Consider the following 23,019-nt stretch of genomic DNA (forward strand, 5'->3'; position numbering starts at 1 on the left):
TCTCCTGAGGAGCGTCTGGTACCCAGCTCCCAGTCTGCAGCGCCGCCACCAACACCAACGCTATAAATAACTCGCTCAAGGTCACCAGCGCCCCACCACCACAGGGCCACGACAGGGGAAGAGAGGGATGGATGGAGGGAGGGGGGAGGACGAAGGACAATGGGTCAGTTTAGTAATGAGATTCCACATACTGTAGGTCAGGTCAATGAGCACATTACACTCAAAATCAGTACAAATTGCATTGGAATTATTTTAAATAATGGCCTAATTCTAAGCCTGAAATGCTATATATTTAGACCAATGTCTGAGTGAAAATGATGTATTTGCCATGTATCACACAACCATACAGTAGCGCCATTGAATTCAACATACAATATGAATTTTTTGTACACACATTCCTGCAATTCTCCATTGTAATGACTTCTAGCTTCATCATTATGTGATGCAAATAGCGCTGGAAAGGGATTAGCTGGTATGTTTTTGCTGAGAGGGTCTTCTTACTGCAGACACTGCCGACTGCAGCAGTAGTCCTAAGAGGGATGTCTGCAGTACTTTATATTAGACTGAATAAAAAAAAGAGCCAGCATTTCCCTGCCCACAGCGCAAACACTCCTCCCCAGCAATATGTGAATTATTCCATTTGAAGCATCTCCATATTGAACGCATTCCTTCATACTCATGCGGTGTTAGAGTAGAGTACACTTTCAGATGAGAAGCTGCCTGGGTCTTCTTCAGTCTGACTGTTTGTTTATTTATGTGTGTGTGTGTGTGTGTGTGTCTGTGTGTGTGTGTGGATGATACAAGTCAAGGACAAAGTAGAGATGACAGGCAGGCTGCGAGGCAGATACTGGATGTGTTCAGGGTACTGAGCGACCACATGCAGAGGAGACACACTAGCTGACACGGACTTGTACGTATAAACACGCACACATTCACACACCTAACAACGCTGGTGCACTGATAATACACAGTACATGGGAGAAATAAAGGGACAGTTTACACATGTTGACATTGATCATTTTTTATTATATATATATTTATAATATGTACAGAAAAAAAAACATGATGAAAATCAGCAGTGAGACAGAGCACGAAAGTGGACAAGCGAAAAACAGAAAAGAAAAAAGTGCCGACGACCAGGAGAGGACCTGCATGATGCTCGGTATTAAAGAACAGTGCGTGCTCCTTTATTAAGCCACGGAAGAGCAACAGAGTAGTAGGAAAATGACATGGAAAAACATTCTAGGGATTCTAGCAAGATTCTAGTTCCGTCATAATCACATTCATGAGTAAGCTCCCAACCCGAGCCCGCCCCTAACTCCACACCCCATGTGTTGTCCCACCCACATTTCCTAAACCCCTCCCTCTTATCCTTCGACAGACCAGACGACACAATATTACCACAGTATATTTTCAATTCATATATTAAAAGCGGTAGAATATGAAGATGTCTTGGAAGGAAAAAGCACATCCAGAACAAATCAAAAGGAGACTCCCGCTGTGATGGCGTGAAATGTCCATTTTACGTCCATTTTAGCATGTCCGTGTGACCAAGTGTGCGTGTCTGTTTGTGGAGTTTCAAACAATCGTTTCATTCGCAGAAGGGCTCATTGTAAGATTTGAGGGGAAAGCCAGAAAGCCAGCCTGTGTTCAGAGAGCAGGAATGTTACACACAAACCCCAACCCTGTCTTCACCCCCTCCCCCCCCCTCACCTCCTTACTACTGTTCCCTCCCTTCCTACCAGTGACAGTCAGCTGATAACTACCAGGTTCTCAAATTCATCACACCAAACTGCCTGAGCATAAAATGAGTCAGCACAATCCAGTCCGGTTGAGTCTTGCATTGTGTCACGGGGTTTAGCCTAGTTTTCCCACCCTATAGTTAAGGGCTCCACTAAAAATACAAGTGCTAAGATGGCTACTGCATCTACTACCCTACATATAAAAAGAGTCACACCTTCTCTAAACCTGCTGTTCACACTTAATAATCAGACACCGCATTCTGCCGTAACATCCCTCTTCTAGACATGAATGCCATAGGCTGGTTGGTAGCCATATGCTGCGGACAGCAAGAGCTCACTAACTCATCAGTATTAAATTGGACATCACAGTTTGTAGAGGCTGAAATTGCACTTCGCAATTGCATGGGGAATGCATAGCATACCACACTACCTGGAGCTCTGAGCCCGGAGGACAAGGCCGTGCCACCTTAACTGCTAAGGAATTTCAAGTCTCTCTCGAAGACCAACCGGGAACGCCAGGAATGCTCCCAAAGTCCAAGCGAGATTCCATTATCAACGATGAGTAGTTGGAACCGGTCACAAAGGACATTGTTGGATTGGTTGAATTTTTATAAAATGGATTGGCTTTACGAGGAGGTTGATGGGAGTTCATACCCGGTCTGCATGGCAAGACCAGTCAGTCCCTCTTAACCCCGAACGCTCAAGCACAGTCGAACACTTCAACCCAATGAACCAGAACCTAGGACCGCGACCATGCTCTACGAACGTAACATGACCATGACGACGTAACATGATCAAACCCAATGAAGCCAAACGGAACATCCTGAACCAGGCTTAATGACCAAATAGCATGACCATAACTTGCTTATATAGTTGCCGTAAAAGTAAGAACCTCTCCGTCTGCACTTTACATAGCTATACAGGTACAAGATTAGAACTGTTACACACACACACACACACACACACTCACTACTGGATGATTTCAGACTGTCAAGACCAAGACAAGGGAAAACCATAAAGACAAAAAGAATATCACTTTCTGCGTATCAATTCCACACACATACAGGCCCACTATAGTGCTGTCACGTCTTTAGGGTCTAGTCCTGGCTCTCAGCATGTCACCCTAACTCCCACCAAAGCCAGAGAATAGATCTTCCCGAAGTCCGATTGTAACCGTGCCTACTTATACAGTCGTAAACGGTCTTGAAATAAAATGGGAAAAAAAGGGTTGAAAACTGAGGTTGTAATAATCAACGAAAGCCAATAGTCTGTTGTCTAGAACACAAAAGCTTAGAGGCCTTGTTCACTGTACTGCAACGCATTAAATTAAAAACCACCAGTGTTTGGTTAAGGTCAGGGGTTGAAGGGTTTTCTCCACATCCCTGCGAGGCTCCATTGTTCCATAGGAATGCCGCTGACAAATCAGGACAGCCGGAACCACTGACACACATTCCGACTTTCCGAACACTTAACGTCTTCGGCTATATAGAGGCTACAGGAACCAGCAGTTGACAATGATGAACATTGAAGAACACTATTCACGCACTGATCTAAAAGAGAGAGCTTCTGAGGTAACGGGTGGTCATAGTACAGTACGGAGACTTTGGTCTGAGTAGGGACTCCGCTTGAACATAATTAGCTAGGTCAGGACAACTTGGGCCATTTAAACCGTGATGCACTGGCTACGCTTCTTAACAACCACACTAACTGACATGAAACCGTGACAACCATAAAGGAAATGCACTGTGGGACACGTGACAAGAAGGGGGGGATGAAAAACACGGTCTGAGAAGTCGGTCATGGCCAAGGCATAAAGAACCTGTGGGGTGAGTTACATGCTACATAAGTTACGCATGCGGTCAGTATCTTTAAGAGACCAGTAAGGCACAGAAGGGAACAGTAGCTTTCATAGACAAACTCCCCCGACCAAACCTAGCAACAACCAAAAAAACAACATCCCAACCGACCCACCCACCCAATAACGTAAGTTTGACAGCATTTCAAGCAATTTGATTAGAAGAAAAAAAACATAATTCTACAAAAAAAGCAACAATATCAAATAAAATCATTGTAATAATACCTATGAAACAATATGAATAATAATCTATTAAGATGAACACAGAATGTAGGATATTGCCAATTTGTGGTGTCAGAGCAATGTCCTATTAATTCGTTGTTGAATATCAGTTGCATTGCCCAAGCCGCTATCTACGCCCGCCCCTAACCTAGTGCTACAGTATGTCATGCCCCGTTATCTGTGTGTGTGTGTGTGTGTGTGTACACTGTCTGTGTGTGTGTACTGTCTGTGTGTGTGTGTGTACTGTCTGTGTGTGTGTGTGTGTGTGTGTGTGTGTGTGTGTGTGTACTGTCTGTGTGTGTTGAAGAACCACCTTGGGAATATTTAAGGAATAAGGCCCGAGGGGTTGTGGTATATGGCCAATATACCACGGCGAGGGCTGTTCTTAGGCAAGACGCAACGCGGAGTCCCTGGACACAACCCTAAGCCGTGGTATATTGGCCATGTCACAAACCCCAGAGGTGCCTCATTGCTATTATAAAACTGGATACCAACGTAATTAGAGCAGTAAAAATAATTGTTTTGTCAAACCTGTGGCAGACAGTCTGATTTTCCACAGCTGTCAGCAAATCAGCATTCAGGGCTGATTTAAGGTAATATATAGTGTCATGACAACTTAAAGACATTCAAACATGACCTAAGCGTATCTCACATATTTATGTGTTATTTTTTTTATTCTTATTCTTTAATATGTGAAATCCTAACAGGAGGAGTGATGTGGGCTAACTAACACCATATATTACAGAACCAAAATGAAATGTCTTGCTCTCTCCCTTTCTCTCACTACATCCTCCATTCTGCATGTAGAGGGATGGAGGGAGGTGGAATGTAGTGACTTCAAGTTTGACCAAAAGCTCTCATGTTCTGCATGGAGTGTCGAATCAACCTAAAGCACGCGGTCTACGAGAAGTCCCACCACCCCCAGAATACCCTCTTCGCACAGACTGCAGTGTATGAGTCTCTCCTCTCCCCCCCCCCCGTCTGCTGATGCCTTCATTCAGAGGCAGAAAAAGCGAGCGATTGGAGGTGGTTGGAGGAAAGAACAACAAATGGGCATCCCCATCAATTAATAACATCGATGACTCACCACCGCCTCACTAGAATGTTAGTACGCTGGTAGTGGCACACAACTGTCTGCTTTCTGCTCCAATGCCAATTCAGTTTGTATAACGGATGCATAGTCATGAATACATGAGTGTTACTATTGCATTTGAGCCATAAAACGTGGACCAGAAGGTGCACGTGACTCACTCTGCTGTAGACAGACTTAAGATGACTACAAGGCACCCCAACATATAAAATAGGCCCAATAGACAGATGACTATTGTAGCACACTAAACTTACATTTTGCTATATGACTTTCACTGGGCTGCAATGAAAGACATAGCCTGAAGGAAAGAGAGACCCATACCTGTGACTATCTCGAATGGGAGAATCACTCCGACCCACTTTCAATGTGTGTGTGAGGGAGAGAGATAAGCGCTCGCCAGAATCTAAAACCTAATCTTCTATCACCCAGTTCCCCTCTAAATCAATACCAATCTTTTCTCATATCTGTTTACCTTCCTGCCTCATCGCTCAGCAAAAATGAAGAAAAAAACAAAAAAAGTCCTCAACCCCCACCCCACCCTCCATCTAACTATTTTTCCCCACTCACTTTTTTAGGGGAGATAGTCTTCAAGTCAGTCCCCAGTTCGAGCCCTTCAACTCCTCCCCTCCATCCCTTTCTCTCAACCTCTCCCTGACCACCCATCCCTCACTTAACCCTGTTCCCATAGGGTAAGAGAAAGGGAGATGGAGATGGGAGGGAGGCTGAGGGGTGAAGAGTGGAGGGAGAGGTGGAGGAGGTGAGCATCCAGAACAGGGTCCGGTTTAACAGCATCCCCCGCCAGACTGCCTAACCGGGGTGCTGTCTATCTTCAGGTTGGGCTTGTCCCCGCCGGCCGTGGCCCCGGGTCCCATCCTCTTCTTAATCTCAGCAGCCATGGTCATGAAGGCCTGCTCCACGTTGGTGGCGTTCTTGGCACTGGTCTCCAGGAATGGGATGGCCAGGGAGTCGGCAAACTCCTGCAGGCGGCAGACAGGGACAGAATAGATAGGGGTTAAACATAGATATAAAAACATACAAGGTAATGCCCAGCTGTTGTAGTATTGACCATGGGGGAAAAAATAATAAAAAACAGTATTAAATATAAAGCAATATGATGCTGCAGGGAGGGACAGAAAGGATTAAAAAAATGTAGGTATTGTGTGAAGTGTATCAATGTGAAAAGTACGGTCTGTAATTTTGTCTGAGTTGAAAATGCATGAATGAAAATTGTAAATAAGTTAAAGATCCAATATCACGCTATTGATCACCACAGGAGCCAACTCGATTTTATATTCCCACATTGATGAGGAAATAGCTTTCTAGAGAAATCGACTGCTCAAAACAACAAAATTAGCTACTTAATTGTTTTGTGTAGTGCCTGAAATGTAGTGTGTTTTGTGAAGTGCCCAGAACCTTTTGATGGATGAATAATTTCAAAATTGCAGGCTGTATGTCTGATATGAGTTTCCATAACTTACAAGCTAGGTAGTATGCCATAGGGATATGGTTTCGCTATTACTTTACTGAAAACTGTGTGCGCCCAAACCATTCAAAAGATATGATAAATTTGACTGGAAATAATATCTTCTTTGCTTGAGGCGTCACCAGAGACCTGGGTTCGACCCCGGCTGTGTCACAACCGGCCTTGACTGGGAGTCCCAGAAGGCAGCGCACAATTGGCCCAGCGTCATCCGGGTTAGGGGGTTTGGCCGGGCTTTACTTAGCTCATCGCGCTCTAACGACTCCTTGTGGCGGGCCGTGCGCCTGCAGGCTGACTTCGGTCGTCAGTTGAACGGTGTTTCCTCCGACACATTAGTGTGGCTGGCTTCCGGGTTAAGCGGGCGGGTGCTAAGAAGCGCGGTTTGGCGGGTCATGTTTCGGAGGACGCATGACACGACCGAGCCCGTTGGGGAGTTGCAGCGATGAGACAAGATCGTAATTGGATATCACGAAATCAGGGAGAAAAATATTATATAATAAAATAGCGGACTGCGAGAAGCCTATTTGTTTGATACACCATATATACACAAAAGTATGTGGACACCTTCAAATTAATGGATTAGGCTATTTCAGCCACATGTACAAAATAGAGTACACTGCCATGCAATCTCCATAGACAAACATTGACAGTAGAATGGCCTTACTGAAGAGCTCAGTGACTTTCACGTGACACCGTCATAGGATGCCACCTTTCCAACAAGTCAGTTTGTAAAATTTCTGCCCTGCTAGAGCTGCCCCAGTCAACTGTAAGTGCTGTTATTGTGAAGTGGAAATGTCTAAGAGCAACAACGGCTCAGCCGCGAAGTGGTAGGCCACACAAGCTCACAGAACGGGAACGCTGCGTGCTGAAGAACGTAGCATGTAAAAATCGTCTGTCCTCGGTTGCAACACTCACTACCAAGTTCCAAACTGCCCCTGGAAGCAACGTTAACACAAAAACCGGTCGTCGGGAGCTTCATGAAATGGGTTTCCATGGCCGAGCAGCCACACACAAGCCTAAGATCACCATGCACAGTGCCAAGTGTCGGCTGGAGTAGTGCAAAGGTCGCCGCCATTGGACTCTGGAGCAGTGGAAACACGTTCTTTGGCGTGACAAATCACGCTTCACCATCTGGCAGTCCGACGGGCAAGTCTGGGTTTGGCGGATGCCAGGCGAACGCTACCTGCCCAAATGCATTGTGCCAAATGTAAAGTTTGGTGGAGGAAGAATAATGGTCTGCGGCTGTTTTTCATGGTTCGGGCTAGGCCCCTTAGTTCCAGTGAAAGGAAATCTTAACGCTACAGCATTCAATTGCATTCTAGACGATTCTGTGCTTCCAACTTAGTGGCAACAGTTTGGGGAAGGCCCTTTCCTGTTTCAGCAGGACAACGGCCCCATGCAGAAAGTGAGGTCCATACAGAAATGAGATCAGTGTGGAATAACTTTACTGGCCTGCACAGAGCCCTGACCTTAACACCATCGAACACCTTTGGGATGAATTGGAAAGCATACTGCGGGCCTAATCGCCCAAGTCCCCACAGCAATGTTCCAACATCTAGTGGAAAACCTTCCCAGAGTGGAGGCTGTTATAGCAGCAAAGGGGGATCAAATCCATATTAACGACCCCGATTTTTGAATGAAATGTTCGACAAACAGGTGTCCACATACTTTTGGCCAAGTAGTGTAACAAACAAGCTTGTTCAGTCATGTTACCTTATTAGCTAACAATCTGGTAACTGAACGGGCAGAAATTTGTTTTAAGATGGCACATGGAGAAAGAGATTATGAACCCAAAAGTATACGTTTTAGTCTAACAAAACAAATAAACATTATTTGGGTAGGGTGTAGCCCTGGAAAGATTTAGGCTATGCCATGTTGTCTTCAAGAGATTTTCTGTTGAATTTCTTTCTTTCTTTCACATTAGCTGATGTAAGTCAATGGAACATCTATTCCTTATGATGGGATATCATATTATAGGATAATTAGTGCGCTTATGAGCAAGAACAGTACTGTTATTCCTCATACTTCTTTTAGTATGTCACTTCCTCACAGTTTTGCTGGTGTAACTACTTCTTTGAAATCTATTATGCGCACTTGTGCCTTCGAAAATAAATATGACAAGAAGCGATGCATTTTTTAGCCATTCGTGTAGGTAAGTTATGTCATGGACATGTTGATTGTAAGTCATAAAAAGGAGAATAGGAAATACTGAAATGTCTCTTACCTCAATTATTCTGTCATTTTAGCTGTGTGCACAAGCTGCTATGCAGATATGGCAAGGGGAATCTCAAAAGCTCGTAAACGTAAAAAATATCTTGCCTATATACAGTAAGATGACACATTGTCTCAACATGTCAGCCTCAACCACCTTTAGATTTTTGTTGATGGTGAGGTGACTTGGAGTAATTCATTGTTATAGCGTGAATATTTACAAATCCCTTCCACTTGGGAGAAACACCTCCCTGCAGGACTTTCTTCAAGCCCTATTTTAAAGGGATTGTTCACCCACATTATTATAAAAAAATGTGTATGTCTTTTAAAAAAATTTTTTTAACACAATTCTGAGTAGATCTAATCTCTTAATGTTCATCTCAAAGTGCACCTGATGGATGCATTCATGAAGCAGTTGAGATTGAATTTTTCTTCCTGTGGATGCCCCCGGAACCCTCTATTAGGGTTCCCCCTCTGGCTTTGGGGTAAGCCCCCAATATCCTCAAATCATAGAAATGCCCCTGTAGCCATACCTTGGCTGTTGTGTAGTCCACCACTTTCTTGGTGGTGAGGTCACACTTGTTCCCCACCAACAGCTTGTTGACGTTCTCGCTGGCGTAGCGGTCGATCTCCTGCAGCCACTGCTTCACGTTGTTGTATGACTCCTACAGCACACAGGACAGAATGAGATTAGTCACACAGTGCATGGCTGCCTATCCTACAGGCATGTGAGAAACAGTGGACAGTTTTAGGGATTTTTACCCATAAGAGTCTAAGCCCTGTCTAAGCCGGGGGAGGATGGAGGTTCTACTAAGCTATATGGAATTGTTTTAAGAAGGTCATACCAATGATCATTTTGATATTTGATTTTGAAATGTGAGACCCCTTGAAGTGTCAAAAAAATAAATGCAATAAATTGTATTTGGCCTTACTGCTATTAGCCCATACAAATGCATTGAATAACAGATTCAGTACATGGAACAACAGATAGTCCCCCAAAAAAGGAACTTTGTTCTGAAGTGTCTGTCTTATATCTGAGAGATATAAGAAAGATCAGGAAACATTTTATATACATTTTTTTGACATTTATTTAACCCCTTGTTTTTGGCACTAAACAGTTTCCATATAGACTTCCATTCATTTTTCAGCAGGCACAGGGAGACATTCAAAAGAGTCTTAAGGCCTGCGGGCGAAACTGTTCGGACGATACAGTTGACTTTGTGAGAAGACTGATTTTCGGGATCTCTCATGGTCTGACAAACACCGCTCTAGCTCTGTATCACCTTTCGCCGCAGATGCGGCAGTGCGACATCGGCGGATGCGGTGGATTGAGAGGCATCCAATGCTAGCTTAAAAATCTTTCAGTTTATGGGGATTTTTTTAAATTATGCCAATTAGACATTTTTGAAAGTCAAAAGAACTTGGGAAATACAATATTTGACTACAAAGATACACAATAGAGTATTAAGCTCAGGTCTAAGCATAGATCCCCCTTGAACTAATAACCCACCTGATCTGTGACATCATAGACCACGATGATGCCGTGGGCACCCCTGTAGTAACTGGAGGTGATGGTGCGGAACCTCTCCTGACCAGCAGTGTCCCACTGGAAGACAGGGAGTTGAGAATTACAAAAGAGAGAGGGAGGGGAGAGATAGTTGTTTAATGCAAACAAACGAAACAGTCTAATTTAAATAACTAAACACACACACACACCCCTGTCATCACCCAAGTTCCATTCATTCCTGTCTTGAAAACATTTGGAATAGCACTAGTTAAGCATCTATGGACATTAGAATACCACACTAACATCTATAGTTCCTCTCCTTGCATCTAAAGAGCCATGGTGGGAACAGAACTGGATCCCAGTTCTGCCTTAGGGCGAGGTGTTAAACTACAGAGCAAGCACAGGACGTAAAACTAAGCAACATAACTAGGTTACTGAACCGTTTATCAAATCTAATCAAGCCTTTATAACATCAGGAGTTGGCGGGGGGAGCCGCTCCTCCTGTTTTACCAGATGTATCCGTTCGTAATGGTACAGCCTTTTCGCCTACCAAAACAGTATCCTATTACATCCTATTAGACTATAATAGATCACACACGCAAGCGAGCGGTGCAAAATAGATCACAGCTATGAGCGGTGCAAAACCCTCAAATGTTCATGATAATAGCAATAGCTTTCTAATTAAAATGAAGCGTTCCTAACAGCCACTTCTTAATTGTCGTTGGTGGTGTGGGTAGCGGCATGTTGCAGTGTTCATTGTGTCAGACTCACAATCTGCAGTTTGATGGTCTTGCCGTCCAGCTCGATGGTGCGGATCTTGAAGTCTACGCCGATGGTGCTGATGTAGCTCTCTGTGTAGGTGTCATCCTGAAGAAAAGGAAGGAGTTTACAGAGGGCAGAAGAGAGAGAGAACAGTCAAGACAGATTCCGGAAGCTTCATTTTGACAAAAAGGCACCTACACGACACTTACTAAATAACCGTGTACAGTCATAGCATACGGTAACTATACTTACAGCAAACCGGAGCAGAAGACAGGACTTTCCCACACCGGAGTCACCAATAAGGAGGAGCTTGAACAGGTAGTCACTGAAATTAAAGCATCCAGCATTAGACCAAAGACTAGACATACTAAACAGTGTTGCTACTTTACTCCAGTCATAAGCCCTACTGGTGTTATGTTGCGTCAGTTTCTTCCACTTCGGACAGAGAGCCTAGAATTCTAGGCTAAAGAGCGAATAGAGAGAAAGTGTGGGGAAAGACACTCCCGAGGCAACCAACCGATTGACCAATATCAAGTTGTGTTCAAGCAACTACTTCTAAATAGGTCATTTAGCAGGGCCACAGCCAGTACACTGTGAACTCATTCACCAATATGGAACTCTCCGAAATGTTTGTGAGTAAGTAAATACTATGGTGTAGTACTTTCACATGAACTCTCCCTGCAAAATAAGGTCACATGCATGTGACACACTTCCACTGCACAGAAGTGGCGCAATGACAGAGCTATTCTTGTGTCTGCTGAAATTGAGATGTGTCATGTTTTTCTGCCAAAGAACTTCCATGCAATGGAAACTAACACAGGCTGCATGTATGTGGCAATCTCTTCCCCAAACGCAGACTTTGATGTGATGTGGCGATGTCTCCCACATTCACTAAGATAAGAGGCTTTTACAACAAATCACCTATGATTTCTAAGTCGATGTCCATACGCTATGTACGGAAACGGCATATGCTGGCTAAATTGCTATCACCCGGCACATAGCCAATCTATTCGTAAAGTTAGCAAGTAGCAACCTATGTTTTGTCCCTAACATAACGTTAGTTAGCTAGCTAACGTTACACACTAACGTTAGAGACAAAGAAGAGAGCGCCATCACAGAACCGAGGGTGTGTGTTTGTTAATGACAAAGCGATCTCAAAGCAATTATTGGTGTTTGTTAGCTTGATCTCCATAGGCAGCAAGACAGCTTTGCTACTGTAAAGTTAGTGGGCCGGTATGACGTTTCAGCACCACGTCCTATTTATCCGGTCTCTACCGCACAGAGCAGGGGATCTATGCGCGTGTTCTATCATTTCAGGGCCACACACAAGTGACAGATGTTTGAGGGACTAACTAGCTATGTTCATTGACAATACTGACAACAATTATATTATAGCTAGCTATTTTTATGTAAAACGTATGCTAGCTAGCCATCTATCGTTAGCTGACAATGTGGCACGAACAAGCGATCAGCTGACGTTGGCTGAATGTTAGTTAAATAACGACCGAGACTCACATTTATGGAATTGCCCGCGCCCCACTACAATAAAGTGTTCGATCTATGCATGTGACATTACAAAAGGAAAGGAAGTGTAAAATATATCAGTGGTTGTGTTGGCGGTAGTCTACTCACTATTCTGGATTCATGATTTGACTGACGTTCGGGATATGTTTCTATCGGCGATTTCACTGTTCCTTCCTCCTCTCTCACTCACTCCGCTTTCACAGGCAAATGTGGATTGTCGGTCTCAATATCAAAGGCACTTGGATGTCTTTCACCGTATTTTCTAACTCCCCTTGTCCTTCTTGGCTGTCTAATCGTTATGAGGCTATATAACGTTTACAGACATTCCTATTTTCGTCTGATTTGACAGGTTTATTTTCTTCCTTTTCTTTCTTTCTTTCTGTGTCCGCTCTTCGCTCAAAGTACAAGATGGCTGCGCAGGTGCGGCAGTGACATCAAATGACGTGGCACTACGGACAAATCTAGAATGTCTCTGAATGCTGGGAGTTGTAGTTCAAAGTCTACTTAGATATGAGGGATTTTGTACTTGTTTAACCTTATTTAACAAGGCAAGTCAGATAAGAACAAATTATTATTTACAATGACTATCTACCAAAAGGCAAAAGGCCTCCTGCGGGGACTGGGGCTGGGTTTAATTTATTATATATATTTTTTTATTAAATAAAAATATAGGACAAAACACACATCAAGTTAAGTACACACCTTTTGTATATGCATAAGTATATGGATACACTGTATTGATGCAAAATATCCCTCTTTCTTCATGCAAATTTGAATTCAATGGAAAAAGGAAAAGGTAATAATTTGATGTAATTATGGGTTTCAAAGAAATCACCAAAACAATGTTCATTAGAAAAAAGTATCAAACTTTATTCAAGTTCACATATTATGAACAATTAAACATTCAAGTTGGAGAAACATTGTGGCACAACAGTAATGCCCTTGCTTGGCTACCCAGACTCCTTGCTCAGGCCAAACGCTACTCCGCGACCACGTTAGTTTCTTCTCCTTCTCCGCAATAAGTCTACATCTCAAAATCAAATCAAATTTTATTTGTCATGTGCCGAAAACAACAGGTAACCAGTGTTAAGAAACTATTTACTAAATAAACTGACGTAAACAATAAGATAAAAAGAAGAAAATAGAAACCTTTAAAATAATTTAAGAGCAACAATAAAATAACAGTAACGAGGTTATATACAGGGGGTACCGGTACAGAGTCAAAGTGCGGGGGCACAGGTTAGTCGAGGTAATTGAGGTAATATGTACATGTAGGTACAGTGACTACGCATAGATAATAAACAGAGAGTAGCAGATACGTAAACATGGGGGAGGCAATGCAAATAGTCTGGGTAGCCATTTTGTTAGCTGTTCAGGAGTCTTGTGGCTTGGGGGTAGAAGCTGTTAAGAAGCCTTTTGGACCTAGAGTCGGTGCTCCGGTACCTCTTGCCGTGCGGTAGCAGAAAGAACAGTCTGTGACTAGGGTGGTTGGAGTCGTTGGAAATGTTTATGCATCCTCTGACACCGCCTGGTATAGTGGTCCTGGAGGGCAGGAAACTTGGCTCCAGTGATGTAATGGGGTTGTACGCACTGCCCTCTATAGTGCCTTGCGGTTGGAGGCCGAACAGTTGCCACAACAGGCAGTGATGCAACCAGTCAGGATGCTCTTGATGGTGCAACTGTAGAATTTTTTGAGGATGTGAGGACCCATGCCAAATCTTGTCAGTAATAGGCATTGTCGTGCCCTCTTCACGACTGTCTTGATGTGTTTGGACCATGACAGTTCGATGGTGATGTGGGCACCAAGGAACTTGAAGCTCTCAACCTGCTCCACTACAGCCCCGTTGATGAGAATGGGGGCGTGCTCGGCCCTCCTTTTCCTGTAGTTCACAATCATCTCCTTTGTCTTGATCACGTTGAGGGAGAGGTTGTTATCCTGGCGCCACACTGCCAGGTCTCTGACCTCCTCCTGTAGACTGTCTCATCGTTGACGGTGATCAGGCCTACCACTGTTGTGTCGTCGGAAAACTTAATGATGGTGTTGGAGTTGTGCTTGGCCATGCAGTCATGGGTGAACAGGGATTACAGGAGGGGACTGAGCACGCACCCCTGAGGGGCCCCCGTGTTGAGGATCAGTGTGGCAGATGTGTTGTTACCTACCCATACCACATGGGGGCGGCCCATTAGGAAGTCCAGAATACAGTTGCAGAGGGAGATGTTTAGTCCCAGGGTCCTTAGCTTAGTGATGAGCTTTGAGGGTGCTATGGTGTTGAACGCTGAGCTGTAGTCAATGAATAGCATTCTCACATAGATGTTCCTTTTGTCCAGGTGGGAAAGGGCAGTTTGGAGTGCAATAGAGATTGTGTCACCTGTGGATCTGTTGGGACCGTATGCAAATTGGGCTGGGTTTAGGGTTTCTGGAATAATGGTGTTGTGAGCCATGACCAACCCTATCAAAGCACTTCATGACTACAGATGTGAGTGCTATGGGCCGGGAGTCATTGAGGCAGGTTACCTTGGTGTTCTTGGGCAAAGGGACCGTGGTGGTCTGCTTGAAACATGTTGGTATTACAGACTCGGTCAGGGACAAGTTGAAAATGTCAGTGAAGACACTTGACAGTTGGTCAGCGCATGCTTGGAGTACACGTCCTGGTAGTCCGTCTGGCCCTGCGGCCTTGTGAATGTTGACCTGTTTAAAAGGTCTTACTCACATCGGCTACGGAAAGCGTGTCGTCCGGAACAGCTGGTGCTCGCGTGCATGCTTCAGTGTTGCTTGCCTCGAAGCGTGCGTAGAAGTAATTTAGCTTGTCTGGTAGGCTCGTGTCACTGGGTAGCTCACGGCTGTGCTTCCCTTTGTAGTCTATAATAGTTTGCAAGCCCTGCCACATCCGACAAGCGTCGGAGCCGGTGTAGTACGATTCAATCTTAGTCCTGTATTGGCGCTTTGACTTTTTGATGGTTCGTCTGAGTGCATAGCAGGATTTTTTATAAGCGTACGGGTCAGTGTCCCGCTCCTTGAAAGCGGCAGCTCTACCCTTTAGCTCAGTGTGGATGTTGCCTGTAATCCATGGCTTCTGGTTGGGGTATGTACATACAGTCACTGTGGGGACGACGTCATTGATGCACTTATTGATGAAGCCAGTGACTGATGTGGTGTACTCTTCAATGCCATCGGAAGAATCCCAGAACATATTCCAGTCTGTGCTAGCAAACCAGTCCTGTAGCTTAACATTTGCGTCATCTGACCACTTCTGTATTGAGCGAGTCACTGGTACTTCCTGCTTTAGTTTTTGCTTGTAAGCAGGAATCAGGAGGATAGAGTTATGGTCAGATTTTCCAAATGGAGGGCGAGGGAGAGCTTTGTACTCATCTCTGTGTGTGGAGTAAAGGTGGTCCAGAGTTTTTTTTCCTCTGGTTGCACATGTAACCCGCTGGTAGAAATGAGGTAAAACAGATTTAAGTTTCCCTGCATTAAAGTCCCCAGCCACTAGGAGCGCCGCCTCTGGATGAGCATTTTCTTGTTTGCTTATGGCCTTATACAGCTCATTGAGTGCAGTCTTAGTGCCGGCATCGGTCTGTGGTGGTAAATAGACAGCTACGAAAAATATAGATGAAAACTCTCTTGGTAAAAGTGTGGTCTATAGCTTATCATGAGATACTCTACCTCAGGCAAGCAAAACCTTGAGACCTCATTAATGTCAGATTTCGTGCACCAGCTGTTATTGACAAATAGACACAGACCACCACCCCTTGTTTTACCGGAGAAAGCTGTTCTATCTTGCCGATGCATGGAAAACCCAGTATGTTATCCATGTCATCGTTCAGCCACGACTCGGTGAAACATAAGATATTACAGTATTTAATGTCCTGTTGGTAGGATAGTCTTGATCGGAGCTCATCCAGTTTATTATCCAGTGATTGCACGTTGGCTAATAGGACTGATGGTAGAGGCGGGTTACCCACTCGCCGTCGGATTCTTACAAGGCACCACAACTACGACCCAACCGTCTCTTCTTCATGCGAATTATGTGGATTTGGGCTTTGTCCGGTATCTAAAGTAAATCCTTCTCGTCCAAAAATCTTTGTTCAGTATGAGGTGAGTAATCACTGTTCTGATATCCAGAAGCTCTTTTCGGTCATACAACATTGAGAAACATTCTGTACAAAACAAGTTACAAATAATGCGAAAAAAACACACACAATAGCACAATTGGTTCAGAGCCCGTAAAACGGGAACCATCTCCACCGGCGCCATTATATCAGTGAGGGGATTCGATTAATCCCGGGCACCCAGGAAGGTGTGTTTTACACCTGGTGAAAGTTGGTTACATTCGTTTTGGACACGGGCTGACTCCCAGGCGTGAGCCAGGTGCCCCATTCAAAGCCTGTGACAAAAGTGGCGTAATTAAGCACGCAGAGTAATGAGTAGGATTATGTGCTTTCACATGCCAAAGTGATTGCTTTTGATAAAAACGCTTCATCTGCCTTCCTAATGAAAACTAGTTTGAAAATTCAAACATATATTTTATGTAAAAGATGTTCATAACATGACCTAGAGGCGCAGATTACTGTTCGAATTGAGAAGGGCGCTCCTCCCTCACTACTTTTGCCTGTTGTCAAACGGTGGGTGAAGCTGGTGCATGGAAGTCAGGCGCAGGAGAGCAGAGATGAGTGGACAAAGCACTTTACTGAGGCAATTATTTGAACAGAACGCAACCGCGTCACAAAAACAACTGCCCAAAGAACAAGTGAGGCAGCACAAAGTACAATAACCCAGTACAAAGCACCGGCTGCCACAAAGCACGGGTGTAAAACAAAATCCGGCACAAACCAGCCGGAAGCGTGCCAACCTGACAATAAACAAATATCCCACACAGACATGGAGGGAACAGAGGGCTAAATACACATAGAAATTATGAGATGTAAACCAGGTGTGCAGGAAAACAAGACAAAACAAATGGAAAATGAAAGGTGGAGCGGCGATGGCTAGAATACCGGTGACGTCGACCGCCGAACGCCACCCGAACAAGGAGAGGGACCGACTTCGGCGGAAGTCGTGACACCTGTTCAAGTCAAGTGCCATAGACAGGTGCCTCGCGGCATAATCGAATCCGACCAGTACCTCCCCGACCATTCACCGAATTCAGGGCCGTCTGATTGGTCCAGAAACCGATGGATTGGGCCAGAGCCAGAACACACGTGGGTAAAGCGTTGGTTTGAAATTTCGTCATTGGCTTTGATACTCTGATTGGTTAGAGAAAATCCAATCGCTGATGACTTTGTTTTGTACAACGCTCCTCGTGCCCCTCGTCACCACAAACAACTTCAATGATGGCAGTCTCAGACTAAAGTATGTAGCGAACGACAGAGCAGCGGAATAATTTAGTGTGAGTCGTTAGGCTAGTAATGCCCAGCTGTTGTAATCTGCCTGCAACACACACACGCACAGATACACTGTACATATTTTATTAGGGTCCCCATTAGCTGCTGCAAAAGCAAAAAACAAAAACATGAAACATAATACAGAATGACATAATACAGAACATCAATAGACAAGAACAGCTCAAGGACAGTACTACATACATTTTTTTTTAAAGAGGGCACACTACATATCAATGCATACACACAAACTATCTAGGTCAAACAGGGGAGAGGCGTTGTGCCGTGAGGTGTTGCTTTATCTGTTTTTTTTAACCAGGTTTGCTGTTTATTTGAGCAATATGAGATGGAAGGAAGTTCCATGCAAAAAGGGCTCTATATAATACTGTATGCTTTCTTGAATTTGTTCTGGATTTGGGGACTATAAAAAGACCACTGGTGGCATGTCTGGTGGGATAAGTGGGTGTGTCAGAGCTGTGTGTAAGTTGACTATGCAAACAACTTGGGATTTTACACATTGTTTCTTATAAAAAGAAGAAGTAATGCAGTCAGTCTCTCCTCAACTCTTAGCCAAGAGAGACTGGCATGCATAGTATTTATATCAGCCCTCTGATTACAATGAAGAGCAAAATGTGCCGCTCTGTTCTGGGCCAGCTGCAGCTTAACTAGGTCTTTCCTTGCAGTAAATGGACCGCACGACTGGACAATAATCAAGATTAGACAAAACCAGAGTCTGCAGAACTTGCTTTTTGGAATGTGGTGTCAAAAAAATAACCCTAACCCTATGTTGATTTGTGCACTGATATCTAACCACAGAGCTAACACATTGAATAAATACATTCAAACACGCTTGGATTACTGTAGTTGACAGAACATAAAACACCAAACTGACTGAAACACAAAAACACCAGAGCACGATTTAAAGAGTAGATTCTCTGTCACGAAAAGGACGTATAAAAACACCCACAGCTCTTTCATTATCCACTGTCTTAACAGCAGATCCACTTTTAATACCCAACAGATATCCTTCCTCCTCCTCCTCTTCCTTGGGTGAGTCCTCCTCCTCTTTCTTGGGTGGAGGTTTAGCATTAGCCACAAACCCACAGGGGTGGGCAGGTACACGTTCCCTACCGCGCCCTCGTCGAAAATCGAGGCCGCTGTGTCCTCCGTGTTTGTTGGCACCCCATTGGCAGCCTACAGGCCCTGGTTTATGTATTGGGCCTCCTGGCTAGCCTCCAGCGGTGGCAGCTCACACAGAAGGGCTTTCAGCCTCTCCCCAAGCTCCCTGAAACCAGGCCTCTGTCCCAGTTCCATGTACCAAAAACTCAGCATCACCTCATACCTGGGGGGAGAGAGATAACTAGATATACAGTGCAGAAAGAAGAAGAAAAATGGAGAGAGACAGAACAAAGGAAAAGTGAGACAGTACAGTACCAGAAAGAGGGAAAGGAAGATGGATTGAGATAGAGAAGGGGAGAGAGAGAGGCAGTGGGGACATCTGATTAATTACACAGACAATGTCACCTATGTGTACATGTTCAACACTCAGTTACAGCCTATTGTGCTTAAGGCTCGCATTGATTTAATTAGTAAGGGCTGCAGAATTACAGGGGCGGTCCAGAAGCTAGCCAATAAATATTAAGGGGAGAAACCAGCAGCACGTTACTTTGGGGCTCCCAAGTGACACAGTGGTCTAAGGCACTGCATCTCAGTGCATGAGGCGTCACTACAGTCCCTGATACGATTCCAGGTTGTATCACATCCGGCTGTGATTGGGAGTCCCATAGGGCGGCGCACAATTGGCCCAGCGTCGTCCGGGGTAAGCCGCCATTGTAAATAAGAATTTGCTATTAACTGACTTGCCTAGTTAAATAAAGGTTACATAAAAAAAAAAAAATTTTTTTTTTTTTTTTACAAACGGGGCCCAAGTTGTCAACAACTCTTTGTGAATCTGAAAACTGGGTGAATCACTAAATACAGCAAATTATGTGTGAACGTTGGTGCAAAAATATGTTAACGTATGTTCATATTTCTTGAAATATAAATCATAGTTCTCAATGAATTATTGCACTCACACATTCAATTGCAAACAGTGGCTAATGGCTACAGTATCTATGGTCACAAAACTAGCATCAGCTGTTGTGAACATGCACTGAGCTACACAACATAACATGTGATTCCATAACATGTGATGTCACACTACTAGACTAGAATAAAGTGAGGACTCAGGTGGTTTGAGTCTGTGTCCAGTGTTCAGCATCTCCAGGAGCTCATAGTTGTGGACTCCAGGATAAGGTGTCCTTTCCCTCGATACTATCTCCCAATTCGTGACCCCAAATGACCACTGTAGTAGAGGGACAGACACACGCACGAACACACACACACACACATTTTCTTCAATTTAAACATGAATTGACATAACAGCCAGTTATAAACATGCATTCATTATGATCAGCCTCTGCTAGCGAATTAGTCAGGCCTTTTCAGGTCAGGAAAAACTCCCGGGACTCCTTATGAGTCAGTCAGATGTCATGCCAGTGATATCTTAGTCATCCGAGTCAGGTGTGACTTACCACGACACTATTGCTGGTAAAGATGGACTCTAATAGGCTCTCTATGTCCATCCACTTGACCGGCATGTGGACGACCACTGTCTGCCTGTAGTATTTGTTGCTGTATATCTTCTTGGAGAGTCAGCCACACAAACACACGCAAGTCATCCCCCAACCTAGGAAAGTCACACACGTATGCAGGCAGGCACACACGTATGCAGGCAAGCAGACACGTATGCAGGCAAGCAGACACGTATGCAGGCAAGCAGACACGTATGCAGGCAAGCAGACACGTATGCAGGCAAGCAGACACGTATGCAGGCAAGCAGACACACACACACACACACACACACACACACACACACACACACACACACACACACACACACACACACACACACACACACACACACACACACACACACACACACACACACACACACACACACCAATTATGACAGGTAGTCAACTATACTTTTCAACTATACTATTATACACTTTCATACATATACTTACAGCAACAAAGAAAACATGTTCACTAATTCATGATCATCTGTAGGCCTACTCATTATGGCTTGCTTTGTTTCAATTGAGTTTCCAACAACTGTATCCATCCATCCCACAATTCTAATATCTATGGCTTTATACTATGTCCTTGAACACCCTTATCCATCCTCATTGAAATTGTTGGTTGCGTCCATCTCATAGTAAGTCCAAGCTGAATACAAATGGTGTGGGCAGATGCAGTCTTCCTTTGAACAAGGAGGCCTTATGTGGGGCTCCCATCACTGACTGAATGGCATCCCCTGGTGGACTCACATGCAGTTGGGTGCAGCCAGGTCCCTGTGCAGAAACCCCTTCGAACTCAGATACTCCATCCCTACTGCAATGTAAACCATGAAGCGCAGGAGACTCTGGTGGGGCACAAACTGTGAGGAGGGGAGAGGTAATAATTTATAATACACATATTAGTCAGAGACTAGCTACTAGCTAGTAGTCAGTTAGACCTGCTAGCGGTCATCACCATTAACTAGGACATCAGCCAGCCTCAGCCTGGTCAATTCCTGCCAGTCTGCACAGAGCGATATCAACGCTGAGCATATCGGACAGATTTTTCTCTATCACATCTCCGGATTCCTATCGCAAGCTCTAAACCTTTACACCGGATCATCGCATGTCCCGAAGCAAGCACCAGTTAGCCTGGAGCTAACCTCGAGCTAGGCCCATCTCCCGGCTAGCCGAAGAGATCCATCAGACATTTCCTGGGCTTCAATACCTCTTTTGCCAATTGGCCTGGACCCTTTGCTGCCGACACGGAGCCCTGCCGATCCATCACGACTGGTCTGCCGACGTAGCTGTTCGAGGGTGTTTCAACAGGCTCGCCCGTTGTGACGTCCCCCTGACACCCATCTGCTAGCCCCGGCCTGCTAGCTGTCTGAATCGCCGTGTCTCCAGCTCGCCTAGCTACTCACTGGAACCTATGATCACTCGGCTACACATGCCTCTCCCTAATGTCAATATGCCTTGTCTATTGCTGTTTTGGTTAGTGATTATTGTCTTATTTCACTGTAGAGCCTCCAGCCCTGCTCAATATGCCTTAGCTAGCCCTTTTGTTCCACCCCACACTCATGCAGTGACTTCACCTGGCTTAAATGGTGCCTCTAGAGACAAAATCTCTCTCATCGTCACTCACTGCCTAGCTTTACCTCCACTGTACTCACATCCCACCATACCCTTGTCTGTACATTATGCCTTGAATCTATTCTTCCCCGCCCAGAAACCTGCTCCATTTACACTCTGTTCCGAATGCACTAGACGACCAATTCTTATAGCCTTTAGCCGCACCCTTATCCTACTCCTCCTCTGTTCCTCTGGTGATGTAGAGGTTAACCCAGGCCCTGCAGCCCCCAGCATCACTCCTATTCCTCAGGCGCTCTCATTTGTTGACTTCTGTAATCATAAAAGCCTTGGTTTAATGCATGTTAACATTAGAAGCCTCCTCCCAAAATGTGTTTTATTCACTGCTTTAGCACACTCCACCAACACGGATGTCATAGCCGTGTCTGAATCCTGGCTTAGGAAGGCCACCAAAAATCCTGAAATTTCCATCCCTAACGATAACATTTTCCGACAAGATAGAACGGCCAAAAGGGGCGGTGTTGCAAACTACTGCAGAGATAGCCTGCAGAGTTCTGTCATACTATCCAGGTCTGTGCCCAAAAAATTAGAGCTTCTACTTTTAAAAATCCACCTTTCCAGAAACAAGTCTCTCACCGTTGCCGCTTGCTATAGACCCCCCCTCAGCCCCCAGCTGTGCCCTGGACACCATATGTGAATTGATCACCCCCCATCTATCTTCAGAGTTCGTACTGTTAGGTGACCTAAACTGGGACATGCTTAACCCCCCAGCCATCCTACAATCTAAGCTAGATGCCTTCAATCTCACACAAATTATCAAAGAACCTACCAGGTACAACCCTAAAGCCGTAACCATGGGCACCCTCTTAGATATCATCCTGACCAACTTTCCCTCTAAATACACCTCTGCTGTCTTCAACCAGGATCTCAGCGATCACTGCCTCATTGCCTGCGTGCGTAATGAGTCCGAGGTCAAATGACCACCCCTCATCACTGTCAAACGCTCCCTAAAACACTTCAGCGAACAGGCCTTTCTAATCGACCTGGCCCGGGTATC

At 44.8% G+C, this 23,019-nt stretch overlaps 1 protein-coding gene and 1 long non-coding RNA gene across 2 annotated transcripts; both read right to left on the reverse strand.

Moving 5' to 3' along the window:
• Nucleotides 1–1,005: 1,005 nt before the first annotated feature.
• Nucleotides 1,006–12,827, reverse strand: rab1ba (zRAB1B, member RAS oncogene family a). Its single transcript, XM_029753540.1, has 6 exons — nucleotides 12,502–12,827; nucleotides 11,122–11,194; nucleotides 10,879–10,974; nucleotides 10,111–10,206; nucleotides 9,134–9,265; nucleotides 1,006–5,886 (listed from the first exon to the last, which is right to left on the reverse strand). Exons 1-6 carry the CDS (start codon nucleotides 12,513–12,515, stop codon nucleotides 5,692–5,694), a joined length of 606 nt encoding a protein of 201 aa, XP_029609400.1. The 5' UTR covers nucleotides 12,516–12,827; the 3' UTR covers nucleotides 1,006–5,691.
• Nucleotides 12,828–19,747: 6,920 nt separating this feature from the next.
• Nucleotides 19,748–21,036, reverse strand: LOC115193411 (uncharacterized). The gene is made up of 3 exons (XR_003878165.1): nucleotides 20,841–21,036; nucleotides 20,346–20,500; nucleotides 19,748–20,116 (listed from the first exon to the last, which is right to left on the reverse strand). It is a non-coding gene; the product is annotated as an uncharacterized LOC115193411 (long non-coding RNA).
• Nucleotides 21,037–23,019: the final 1,983 nt, after the last annotated feature.

This window comes from Salmo trutta, chromosome 5 (genome assembly GCF_901001165.1).
Source record: "Salmo trutta chromosome 5, fSalTru1.1, whole genome shotgun sequence".
Lineage (NCBI taxonomy): Eukaryota > Metazoa > Chordata > Actinopteri > Salmoniformes > Salmonidae > Salmo > Salmo trutta.